At 38.0% G+C, this 13,318-nt stretch overlaps 1 protein-coding gene across 5 annotated transcripts in view; it reads left to right on the top strand.

Moving 5' to 3' along the window:
• The window catches only part of hip1 (huntingtin interacting protein 1), a 67,101-nt gene that overhangs the window by 31,948 nt on the left and 21,835 nt on the right, over positions 1-13,318 (top strand). For all 5 annotated transcript variants that reach the window (XM_086164702.1, XM_086164701.1, XM_086164698.1 and 2 more), the window contains 12 exons: positions 4,960-5,040; positions 5,322-5,398; positions 6,976-7,037; positions 7,837-7,977; positions 9,261-9,318; positions 9,456-9,531; positions 9,951-10,094; positions 11,115-11,212; positions 11,411-11,483; positions 11,631-11,814; positions 12,615-12,703; positions 13,089-13,205. In XM_086164702.1, the coding sequence (XP_086020828.1) occupies positions 4,960-5,040; positions 5,322-5,398; positions 6,976-7,037; positions 7,837-7,977; positions 9,261-9,318; positions 9,456-9,531; positions 9,951-10,094; positions 11,115-11,212; positions 11,411-11,483; positions 11,631-11,814; positions 12,615-12,703; positions 13,089-13,205 (1,200 nt within the window). The remainder of the gene's footprint in view (positions 1-4,959; positions 5,041-5,321; positions 5,399-6,975; positions 7,038-7,836; positions 7,978-9,260; positions 9,319-9,455; positions 9,532-9,950; positions 10,095-11,114; positions 11,213-11,410; positions 11,484-11,630; positions 11,815-12,614; positions 12,704-13,088; positions 13,206-13,318) is intronic.

Raw genomic sequence — 13,318 nt, 5'->3', positions numbered from 1 at the left:
AAGCTGTAAGGTGAAGAAGATATATATATATATATGGGCTCCAAATGATCGGAAGGGCTACCAGTTTGACACACAATTGTGAAATAACTCGTTTGCTCACTTAACTTCAAAGTCCAAAAGTTCAGTCAGCTTTATTGTCAATTTCTCTGAATGTACTGGACATACAGAGTAATCGAGAAGACATTTCTCACAATCCCAGTGTCATGAAATTAACAATATAATAATAGTAATCAAGAGCAAACTCGCAGTGAAGGACACAATTACATTAAACAGTAAACATTAAACTATGAGGTGTGGAGTATAAAGTGCACACAGATACAGACTGATATTTGATGGGGCACTGATGATCCTTCCAGCTGTGTTCAAGATGCGCTATGGAGCTTTATGGTTGTAGTCTGTGCAGCTCCCAGCCCACACAGTGATACAGCTGGTTAGGATGCTCTCGACAGAGCCCCGGTAGAAGGTGTGCATGATGGGTGTGGGAGGCTTTCGCTTGCTTGAGTTTGCGAAGGAAGTTGAGGTGCTACTGTGCCTTCTTTGCCAGTGATGCAGTGTTGGTGGTCCAGGAGACGTCCTCACTGGTGTGCACCCCCAGGAATTTGGTGCTGCTTTTTCTCGCCACAGCAGCGCCACTGATGGTCAGCAGGTGCGCTTGATGTGGTGTCTCCGGAAGTTAGCAACAATCTCCTTGGTCTTGCTGATGTTCAGCAGGAGATGGTTGTGTCTACACCATGTGGTTAGATGGTCGACCTCCTTCCTGTACTGGGTCTCGTCGGTCCTTGGTGATGAGACCCACCAGAGTTGTGTTGTCCGCAAATTTCACCATGTGAGTAGCGCTGTAGGTGGGTTTGCAGTCTAGAGTTAGCAGGGTGAAGAGCAGGGGACTGAGCACACAGCCCTGGGGGGCCTCTGTGCTGAGTGTGATGCTGCTCGAGACATTGTTTTCGACTCGTACTGCTTGTGGCCTCTCACAGAGGCAGTCCAGCAGCCAGTTGCAAAGGGAGTTGTTGAGCCCCAGCTGTTGTTCTATGGTGATCATCTGTTGGAGGATTATGGTGTTGAATACTGAGCTGAAGGCCAGGAACAGCATCCTCATAAAAGAGTCTTTGGTGTCCAGTTGGGTGAGGGCTGGTTGGAGAGCTGAGCAGATTGCCTCCTCTGTGGAGTGTTGAGCCTGATATGCAAACTGGAAGTGGGCTTGGTTAGGTGGGAGGATGGATCTGACATGTGCCATGACTAGTCATTCAGAGCAATTCATGATGATTGGGGTCAGTGCAATTGGCTGATAGTCATCATAACTGGATGGGGCAGGTTTCTTTGGCACAGGTACAATGACGTTAGATTTGAAGCATGATGGAACAGCCACTTGTCTCAGGGAGGTATTAAAGATGTCCGTGATGACTACCTTAAATTCCCCTGCACAGTCCTTCAGCTCTCGACCAGGGATGTTGCCTGGGCTTGCTGCCTTGCGGGTGTTAATGGTTGAGTGTTCTCTTCACACTGGCAGCAGACAGGCACAGGGTTTGGGCATGGGGGGAGGGGGGGGTGGATATGGATGAGTGGTGTTTTGAGCCTCAAACAGTGCTGTTGAGGTTGTTCAGCAGAGCGTTGCAGAGCTGTGACACATGTTTGTAGTCTGTGATGGTCTGGATGCCCTGTCACAGGCTCTGTGCATCTCTGCTGTCCTTGAATTGGCGGGTTGTCTTGCTGGTGTATTTGGGTTTGGCTTTCCTGATGTGATGCGCCAGGTTTGCCCTTGCTGCTCTTAGGCCAGTTTCGTTCCTAGCTCTGATGGCTCTGTCTCTGGCCCTCAGCAGCAAATGGGCATCCCTTGTAATTTAAATTTTATTATTAATAATTAATCTATGTGAAGACACCGATCATGTTAATGATTTCTCACAGTTATTATCAACAATGATTCAACAAGGTTGGAAACAGATAAATGTCAACATGCAATACTTTATTTCTATAAATCTCTACCAGTATGTTCTTCACTTCTACGACATTCCAAAGAAATCACAAACCATTATCCAATGCCAATGACAATTTTTAACGAATCATGCTCTACATTATACCATTTTTGTTCACGTTATCAATTATATAACATACAAAATCAACAATCCGATATTTAAATAATTGACATTGTGAATATATCAACAAATCTGCAGCATTTTTAACAGTAATTTTTGTTACAATTTAACATATGAAAAACAGAAAACAGTCTGTATTTAGGCCCTTAATAACGGCTGTTGTTCAACACACTGTTGAGTTTTCTGTTTTGCTTCAGTAGTAATTTTTCAGTGCGTAATGTTTTCCTATTGGGAGAAATTGATAGTTTATAGACATGATGGCATCAAGTGAAAGCTCAGGGAGGAGAGAGAAAAATTACAGCAAGTGCCAGCCAGTGAGTTTATTTGAGAAAAATACAGCTTCTGCAAAAAACCTTTATGTTTTGAACAACCTGATCCCCAATCACAGACTGAGAGGACAACCAAAGATGTTTTTTTTTTATCCTCTCTTTCCAATCGTACATACACATTCTTTTTTTCTTTTAGCAGAACAGCGTCATCTGTCAGGTGATGCACTTTCAGATGCCTGACAATTATGTCCCCTATATGACCAATCATTAAACGCTTAAATGTGCGGCTTGGCGACAACCCCAAACGCTTTGGGTTAACGCCAGCTGATAAATCCATATGTCAGCATAGAATCACAGCATGATTATACTTTCTCTCCACTCCTATCGTCTACATGTTCTAATCTTTAACAATGTAGTATGAAACTTTTTTTTTTTTCAAATATTCTCATTTTCAAACAACACCAATGCAAATGTGACTTCTGTCTAAGTTTTCCAATCTATTTCATCAGTTCACAGACAGTCAATGGTTCACCATGTCTATTTTTTTTCTTTTACTCTTACATTCCATCAAAATGTTTTATTTTTTCTGTTATGTGTTAATGTATAATTATTGCTTGTGAGTATGAATGTGGATCTGAAGACAAGGTTCCTGTGTTTTGGAAAAACCTCAACAATATATGATAAATTTTATAGTAATAGTAAACACATGGAAAATAATATTTAAAACCCTAATTTGAAAAAAAAAAAAAAACAGATTTTCAACAATTTATTTGTAAATGTCAGGGTCAAACAGGTATTTGATCCCTTGAGTCAAAAAATTTTAATATTTGGGATAGAAGCCTTTGTTATCAATTACAGAGGTTCAAGCCGGTTGGAATTGGTGGAGAAAAAGTGTCGGGGGTACTATGTGATAGAAGATTATCGGTCAGAATGAAAGGAAAGGTGTAAAAGACAGTGGTGAGACTGGCAATGCTGTATGGCCTAGAAACTGTTACAATGACAAAAAGACAGGAGGCAGAACTAGAGGTTGCAGATATGAAGATGTTGAGGTTGTCTTTGGGAGTGACCCGGATGGATAGGATCAGGAATGAGTCTATAAGAGGAACAGCGCATGTAAGATGTTTGGGAGAAGATCAGAGAAGCCTGACTGAGATTGTTCGGTCATGTACAAAGGAGGGATATAGAATATATTGGTAGACGGATGCTGGCATTGGAGCTGTCAGGCAAAAGGTCTAGAGGAAGACCAAATAGAAGATATATGGATGTAGTGAGAGAGGATATGAAGGTAGTTTGTGTGAGAGAGGAGGATGCAGAGAATAGGGTTAGATGGAGAAAGTTGATTCGCTGTGGCGACCTCTGAAGGGAAAAGCTGAAAGAAGAAGAATATAGGAATGACACAAGCTGTAGGCTTTGATGAATTAAAGCCATGAAAGCGACAGCAATCACTATTAGAGACACCATCATTGGCGGCCTTCATAATACATAGTCTCCTCCTGTCAAACTTGTAAACCGATCTCTTGCTATATTATGTGGAATTCCTGCTCTCACCTTTAATTAGTTTTTTCAATAACACTAAGCACACATTCATCATGTGAATGCTTAGATGTGTACATTTCGACCAAAATCCAGAGATGAATCTTCAAGCAACTTGATGGTTACTTTAACTTTTGCTCTTTTTTCATCCAGTCAAAAAAAAAATGTTTATTTCTTTTGCCTTTTTATTTAAAGAACCTTGTTTCATGTGCCATATTTTTGTTTAGTTATCTTGAAAAAGGTAATTGTTAAGTTAGTAATCAATTTATAAATCTCAATTATGAGAAAATATGTTTGTAAAATATATATCTTCACCAGAGAATGAGAAATCTCTAAAAACACTTGAAGATGGTGCCCTGATTTTTGATAAATAACCTTACTGCAACATCCTAGCCTATAAATATTTTGAAAAGTACCATGTTTCTAGATTTTTGAGAAGTGATTAACATAAATAAATCTCAAGACACAATTTAGACCCTGGTCCCCTTTAGAACAGCACAAAGAGCATCCAAGTTCCCGGAGATAGTTGTCATTTTTTTTTAATCAGGAACATTTTAATTTTGTATTTGCCTGGTTTTGATACTCTGTTTTTGCCGATATCTCTCACATGGGGAGAAAGGAAGTCAGGTTCCTTTGACCATATTTTAGCCCCTTTCCTGTCATGTCGTCATAATCTACATTCCCAAGCTGAAGGGAAAAGGATGTGCGAGGCGATTTGCCTCAGAGCTATTCACTTAGTCTCTGTTCTCAAAGCTCAGACTTTTTTTTTCTCATGAATTTAATTGTTCACCTGTAACCAATTCAACCGCAAGACAGAATTAATGTGCTCGATGTGGTACAGCATAGCCCTATGAATGAAAATAGCTATATCCTTTCATGTTCTTCAGATTTCCCCTGTAGCCAAATTGTCAAAGTTCATCTTACTCTGTATTTTTAAATCAGCACAACACTAAATTTCCATAAGGATAAGAGATAGTTCCTACCTTCCTTTTGATCCTGACTCTCCATTTTAATGACATGGTTCCTGTCATTAACTGACATTTTACCATCTGCCTTCTCTCCACAAGGGTCATCTGAGTGAAGGCTATGGAAAGCTGTGTAGCATCTACCTCAAACTCCTCATCACCAAAATGGAGTTTCACATCAAAGTATGTTTTTCAGGACTATCATTGTAGCAGGCTCTTGAGCACTAAGATCTTCCTGTTTTATAGAAAATTTCACCTTCTACACTGCTGGCATCAAAAGACCATAAATTATTAGCCATTAGCCAACATTTCAACTGCTTATCTATAAATGTGTATGTGTGTGTGTATATATATATATATGTATATATATATATATATATATATATTTGTGTGTGTGTGTGTGTGTGTGTGTGTGTGTATAACCACTGTATTTTACTTTTGAGCTTCTTGGTTTTCTCTTTCAGAATCCTCTTTTCCCTGGTAACCTACAGATGTCAGACAGACAACTTGAAGAGGCAGGGGAGAATGACGTCAACAATTTGTGAGTGTGAAATGTTGCTGTCATCATAGTGGTCACTATTGAGGTGCCCGTAGCTAGCAGTATTGCTTCCCATTTGGGACTTCTCATGTGAAGCAAAGTTTAAAATTATATTTGAGCATTCTTATCGTGACACATCAGAGCAGATGAAAATAAGATACACATCGCTACTAGTCATGATCATAAGAGATCATGCCAATATACATTGACCGCTACAGGTGGATACTTAAATTAGAAATGGTTAATAAAATTTAAATCTGATATAGCCGGTGGCTGTGTTTGAATGCAACCTACATTTTTACATTTTATATAAAAAAAAATGATCCTGCAGTATTTCAAAGAACACATTACATTTTGTATGAGATCTCTATTTTTATTTCTGATTAGTACAGCAGGATACAGTTCTGACTCAGTTTTTAAGAAAACTCAAGTTCAAAAAATGTCTCAGAGTAATCATCATCTTTTTCAATATGAATTAAATCTAAATGTGTAGTTATAATTTGTAGGAAGTTGACAGTAACATGTTGTAATTACTGTAATCAGATCATACCTATAAACTATTTTTCAGCTATAAATACTGGTTAGTTCTGTGTTGCCCTATCAAATGAGTAACTCCCTGTCGAAGATTTTCTACACAAGATCTGGAGAGATTTATGTAGTATCTGCAGAAGGCTGGTTGTTACCAGAACACTGTTCTGTGGAGATCACAACATTTTGGCTACAGAAACCCAACTTTAAGTTTTTGAAGTAACTCCAATTAAATATCGTTTGCCATCATCATTATGCTGTGTTTCAGATATTGTCTTACTATTTTTTTAAAACTGCTCAAGTTTCACGACAAACTCATAAACACACAAACATTTCCTATGAATCAGCCTTCATGGATCAATCTGCGATAACCCTGACTTTTGGTTAGGGAGTTGGCTGGTTAAACACTGTTTATGTCTGCATTTGTTTGTGCTGCTTCCATCAGGAAAGCGGTACAGGACAATCAAAACCCACTCCTGGCAGAGCACTACATTAATACCCGAACCCCTGTATTCACGATACCCCCCTGCTGACAACCACTCCATCCTGCACACCCACAGAGACAGTCTCAACTCCACCTGACAATCTCACGGCCAACACCTCCTTGCACTAAGCTGCACTTTTAACCTTAGTCATATTCATATGCACCCATGCCACCCTGCTGCTATATGTATATACCATGTCCTTTTATATATACTATTCATACTGTACTGTATATATCATATCTATACACTTTGTTCATAATTTATCTATTTATAATCCTGTACATACTCTGAGCTGTGAGCGTTCACAGCAAAATTTCATTGTGCCTGCATAATGACAATTAGAAATCTCGAATCTTGAATCTTACCCTGACATTTGCTCTCGATGGCACTACTTTAGAGAAGTTTGAGCTGCCGTTGGTGCTTATAAGGTTAGTTACTACTAAATAAGGAACTAGTGTTAAAGTCTTAGATTACAGAAAAATAACTCATATATATATATATATATATATATATATATATATATATATGCCAGATACATATAACATCACCTCACTCTCCCCTTTCTAGCTTCCAGTTGACAGTTGAGATGTTTGACTACCTAGAGTGTGAACTCAACCTCTTTTTGGGTGGTAAGCTATTCCGCTTCAAACCAAAGTCGTGTCATGACTGTAAAAATATATTGAAATGTTTCTTGATGATGTACTGTACCTCTACATGAATGTGCCACAAGGAACTTTTTCCCAGGGAAATAGTTCTGAACCAACATTTCAAATGACAAAAGTAAATTGTCAGCAGACATGAGATAAATCCGTTTTCATTGTTTTACAAACCTGTGGTATTGTACATAATCACTTAAATCAGGGCTCTGTATCTCAACCCAGTCTTTCTTGAGGCTGTAGTCTTCTAGTCTCATATTGGATTTCTGTTGTTGTCCGGATAAATTATCCTAAATTATTGTTTCACAAAGTGTGTGAATAAATTTAGGCTGCCAGTATGTGACTAGCTTGAAGGAAAATACTATAGAAGCTCTAGTCCTGCCAATAACTGACAATGAAGTAAGAGGAAATTAAATTCTCTATTTTTTGTTTTTCCTCAATCATCTCCATTACCTACTATCACTTGCTCCTCCTTGCCTTCCCTGAGAGTTCATCAAAAAATTTAAAGATGAAAATCAAACATTATAGTCAACTGCTGAAGCCATTTGAAGTGCTGTATTATTTGGGACAAAACAAGCTTCTTCACTTCTTTTAACCTATTTTATACTTTAAATATAAGAGGCATAACATACATAACCGTGAATGTACATTTTTAACAATTAAATGTCCTCTTCTTTCTTTTCTTGTAAAAGAATAATATAGAGGTATTATGACATTTTGTGTGTGTGTGTGTGTGTCTGTCTGTCTGTGTGCACACGGGCCCCCCCTCCAGTATTCAGCTCTCTAGATATGTCCCGGTCAGTTTCTGTGACAGCAGCAGGCCAGTGTCGTCTTGCCCCCCTCATTCAAGTCATCCTGGACTGCAGCCATCTTTATGACTACACTGTCAAGCTGCTGTTTAAGCTTCATTCATGTGAGTGACACATTCCTTTGTTGGTCAAAACATACAAGGGCAGGCTCAGTGAAACACAGGTTCTGTTCTGTCAGAAGGAAAATAATTTTTGTTTTCTTTAAGAGTTCCAATGGCAGTTTACACAGTAAGGAGCAGTTAGCCCTACTATTCTGAAGAATTTTAAACCAGAATTACAAGTATTTATGTTGCAGGAACATTTTTAAAACAATTTCATTGGTGAATATTTTTGGTCATTTGTCTTCCTCCTTTTTTGTATTTAACACCTGTATTGTCTCTGGTTTTTTGTCTGATATATGGCACAACTTATTTAATGGTAAACAATGGTGAAATGTTTATTTTATACCTGTTGAAAGGTCAATTTACTTCAAAGTGAAAGACAAATCATGTCAGAAATGTAGCAGATGAAACCAAAACAAGCACATATGTCAGTAGCTGTATTGTAGGTTCTGAAAATTTGAAGTAAAAATATCAGTCCATGGCCACTTACCAGTATTGAAGATAAGTCAACTAAGCATTGAGATAAGATGAACCCCTTTCCAGTAAAATTTGGACACTCTTACAAGCCAAGATTTTCATGATTTAAATGTCTTTATCTCGGTATAATTGTTTGTAGTCAGTGGTTCCTTTTCACATTTGAATGTTTTTACTTGACTAGAGAGATCAAGTGATCAAGACATTCTTCCTAGGCTCATGTTGTACAGTTATTCTTAAGCTATTTTTACATAGAATCCTCTTCTTCTGCTTTCGACTTTTTTCTTCAGGGGTTGCCACTCCAAATCAACCCTCTCCATCTAACCCTATTCTCTGTATCCTTCTGTCTCACACCAACTACCTTCATATCCTAGTTTTCATCGGTTTCCTGTAGGTCATCGGTACCAATGGCGGTCGTTGTTAACATGGGCCTTGACTGATCTGGTTTGATGTGGTTATTTTGATTGTTTCGCATATTTGGTTTTGGCAAAAGTTTTACGCCAGATGCCCTTCCTGACGAAACTCTCTGCATTTATCTGAGCTTGGTACTGGCTCAGGGAGACACCGGCCAGGGCTGCCCTGAGGCTGCATGCTATTTTTACTTAGCATGTTCAATATAAAGTAATGTTATACCTTACTCAAGTCCACAGCTAAACCACAGTATATTCTGAACTGGGTCAAATAAACTGTCAAGAACAATATAGGTTGGTGTCTTTTTTTAGGTACAAAACCATTGTATTGTACAAAGTCACCTTTAAAAGAGAATTTAATACAACTGGCTATTTAAACAGTCTTGTCTATGTTGTTTAAAGGCCTTCCAGCTGACACACTCCAGGGCCACAGAGATCGTTTTCAGGAGCAATTTAGGAAGTAAGATAGATCATCCTTACTCTCATTGTCTGCTTCTCTGAGCTTATGTAGGTCCATAAATAAATATATTTCTCCACCATGCCCTTTGCTATTCTGTTTTTTCGTCAGTCCTTATCTGATTTTGTCTTTTCTTTCAGGTTAAAGAGTCTGTTTTATCGGTCCAGTAACTTGCAGTACTTCAAAAGGTTGATTCAGATCCCACAGTTGCCTGAGGTGTCAGTTCGAAAAATTTGTTTTATATGATATACACACCAATGTCGATAATGTTCCCTGATTGGCACTTATTTAGAAGACAAAGTTTCTTTTAAGCAAAAAAAAAAAAAAAAATACAATTTGCAATTTTAACTAACACATTTTACTAGATTTTGTACCTTGTTCACTTATGTATTGGGAAGCTGCTGCAGTATAATCCCACATTGTCAACATGTCTGGTGTAATTTGCTTTTGTCACCACTCTAGGGCGCTAAAACACTTCTATATATGGGAATTGTCTTAAAGTTAAGTAGAATGACATATTAGGTGTTCAGAATCACAATTTACCAATGAAGGTGCACTTTTATAAGCAAGAGATTTGAGTAATTGTTAATACACACAATTCTTGTATCTGAAAATTTGCATAATGATCCTTGCAGAATCCTCCTAACTTCCTGCGGGCATCTGCTCTGTCAGAGCACATTAGCCCAGTTGTTGTTATCCCTGCTGACTCATCATCACCTGAAACAGAGCACGTGATGGAAACTGATGACTTGGTGGACACAGAGGTTCCAGTGCTGCCGGTAAATAATCAAGACAGGTGTTCATGGATGGAACATTCTTAAAAACTGTACATTCAGAAGATTGCAAGCACCCAGACAGTAATTGTTGTTGGTAAAACTGAGGAATCTTAATGATAAAAGAGGAATAAATAAATTAATAAAAATCATTGTCAAATACAAGCTTTAAATTATTCAAAAAGCAGTAAGAAGCTACCCACAAAACAGTGAGAATTTTCCATTTAATTACAGGTGCATCTCGGAGAATTAGAACATCAATATAAAGAAGTGATCAAACTTTTTTTTTTATTGGTCTTAAATTATATTCTGATTTCCTGAGATACTTTTGGCTTCCATTATCAGTAAGGCATTATTGTCAAAATTAAAAGAAATAAACTCTTGAAATATCACACTGTGTAATGAATCCTTGTAATTTGAATTTCACTTTTTGATTTGATTTTCTTTAAAAATAAATTAACTTTTTGCTGATATTGTCACTTTTAGTTAGAATCCCTGTTAACTAGCACAAAAAAAACAGTCAGTGAAAAAAATCAGTAGTGGCTTAGCGGTTAAGGATAGGGAATCAGTCAGAAGTAGAACAGATTTTTCCAAAAATGAAAACTATTTATATTTGACTGTTGATGTGTCAGATATATTATATTTACTGCTCAGCTGAATTCAAAAGCATTTCACAACCCTTCCAATTGTAGCAGATCTAAATATTTAAAAATAATTTTTTGTTGGATATTAGAAATTTAATTTCCCATTTCAAATAGGATATGGTGCCATTTTTCAATATTCCAAATTCGTCCTCTGAAACAACGTTTGACCTAGTCTTGGCAAATACGCCTGAGTCATTCAGAGTATAAATCATGTATACAGCACAAATTTCAGTGAGTGAAGACACATTTATTGATTTCCTCTTTATTTCACCTGTGAACTTGAAATCAAAGTTTTTCCTCACATTAGGATCGATCGTTTAGAAACCAAAGTTATTTGTAAGGTTTTTATGAATAGCTTTTATCTGAGTCTCCTTTTTTTTAGGCTCCTGTTGAGACAAAGTTTGATGACCTGTTTGGCATCTCTACACCTACTGATCCCTTCAATTTCAACAATCAGAATGGCATGCGCAAGGATGAAAAGTATGTCTCGGTTTGTTTGTTTTTTTATTTTTGACCATTGATTCCATTACAGATTTTTTTTCCACAATCACAAATACCTTTACCTTACACCTTATCAGATCAGCATAGCCATATGAGGAATTCCCTTTTCTGCTGTTTGCAGGTAAATAAATGTTACTTTTGTGTGAAATTACCAAAGATCTTTTCTGGATTTATCAGAGATCAACTGATTGAACAGCTGACCAAGGAGATCCAGGCCCTGAAAGAAGAACTGCAGTCTTTCAGACTAGAGGTAAAAACCCAGATGCCACCAGTTATCTTCAAAATTATTGATCTCAAACACACAAAGTCCATTACATCATGATCTCCCAAACGATTTTCTCGTTTGATGTTTCTCATTTCTTCCTCGTCCCTGTTTCCCCTTCACTACTTTTCTCAGAGTAGATGTTTGTGTCAGGCGCTGAGAGGGCGTGTCAGTGAGCTGGAAGCAGAGCTAGCAGAGCAGAGTCACCTGAGGCTGCAGGCAGCAGGGGAAAGCGAGTTCTTAAAGGCAGAGCTGGATGACCTGCGCAGAGTCAGAGAAGATACAGAGAAAGAGCAACGGAGCCTAACAGAGATCGAAAGTGAGACTAAAGTTCATCTATTATTTAAGAACTAACAATGTCTGCAAAGAGCTGCGTCTTACTTGAAAAAAATGAACAACGTATCATTCAATTATTTTAATATATCAAGAAACCATGGAAGGATTTTTTTTCAATAGGAATGAAAATTCACAATTCAAATACATAATATAACTGAGTTTGTCCCTAGTCTATGAAGAGACTTTAAAGGGAAAAAATAAGATGTATCATAATGACTGTTTTGTATCTGAAATTTCAACAATAGCAACTTAAAGAATTAAAAAAAGTTGTATTTCCTAAATTTTTGGTATTCAACAATTAAAGAAGCACGTATTTTGTATAACGGTTGTTAAGTTAGAATAGAAGAACAGAATACAGTCATTTGGCAGATGCTTTTATCCAAAGCGACTTACAGTGGAGATGCTGGGGATTGAACCCAGGACTTCATACACGTGGAGCATGCGCTGTACCATGTGCTGTGCACATGTATTCATGTTCAATGTGACTCATGCTAATTTACGTCTGAAAATTGCCTATGATTTAAATATTATTGAAGTATTGTCTAATCTATACCCAGACGGTATGAGTGAATGAATTTAGGCGATAAATTAAGATCATACAGTCTACAACATTGGAGTTACTCCTTGCTTTAGGTCCCCTTTTCTCTGACTCTTCAGTTATCTGGTCATCAGTGGCACAACTTAGAAACATTGCATTTTACACAGCTCAATATATCCAGTAACATTTTGTTGAAACTCCCCTGTGATGTAATTTACATATCATTTCCGTTTGTTAATTGATAGGAAAAGCTCAAGCCAATGAGCAGCGCTACTCAAAATTGAAGGAGAAGTACACAGAGCTTGTTCAGAGTCATGCAGGTCTCCTAAGGAAGGTGAGCAAAAATGTTATTACCAGTACTTCTATTCATTCTGTATTATTTGTTTGTGCTATCGCACGTCTCTGAAATGTATGATGTCTGTATGAGTGAGTGTGTGTGGGGAGGCGGGGGGGTTTGCGTGTGTTGTTTTGAGTCCTGGAGAATTGTTGTCTCATTTTGCCTGCTACCAAGTAGTTTTGACTACTTAGTATGTTGATTCTTGATAACATTTTCAGCACACCCTTCTCTATTGCCTGGGTTAATCCAAAAAAGGCTCAAAGTTAAATTAATTGATCATGTGTGTGTGTGTGTGTGTGTGTGTGTGTGTGTGTGTGTGTGTGTGTGTGTGCGTCTGCGTCTGCGTGTGCGGGCGGGGGTGCGTGCGTGCGTGTGTGTGTAGAATGCAGAGGTGACCCGGCAGATGACAGTAGCGCAGGCAACACAGGATGAAGGTGAGGCAATGAGGAAAGAGATGCAGGAGAAGATGAAGGCTGCCCAGCAGACTGCAGACAGACAGGTGAGAACATCAAGTCAGTTTCTGCACCAAACACCTTTTCCTGGCACAGGGGAAATGTAATAAAAAATGGCAGAAAAATATGACAGTATTTAGGTGCTCATTCAGCTGCTTTC

Source organism: Fistularia commersonii, chromosome 18 (genome assembly GCF_037954325.1).
Source record: "Fistularia commersonii isolate RoL2024-O1a breed Wild chromosome 18, RoL_Fcom_v1.0, whole genome shotgun sequence".
Classification (NCBI taxonomy): domain Eukaryota; kingdom Metazoa; phylum Chordata; class Actinopteri; order Syngnathiformes; family Fistulariidae; genus Fistularia; species Fistularia commersonii.
This window is presented reverse-complemented; position numbering and strand designations above follow the sequence as displayed.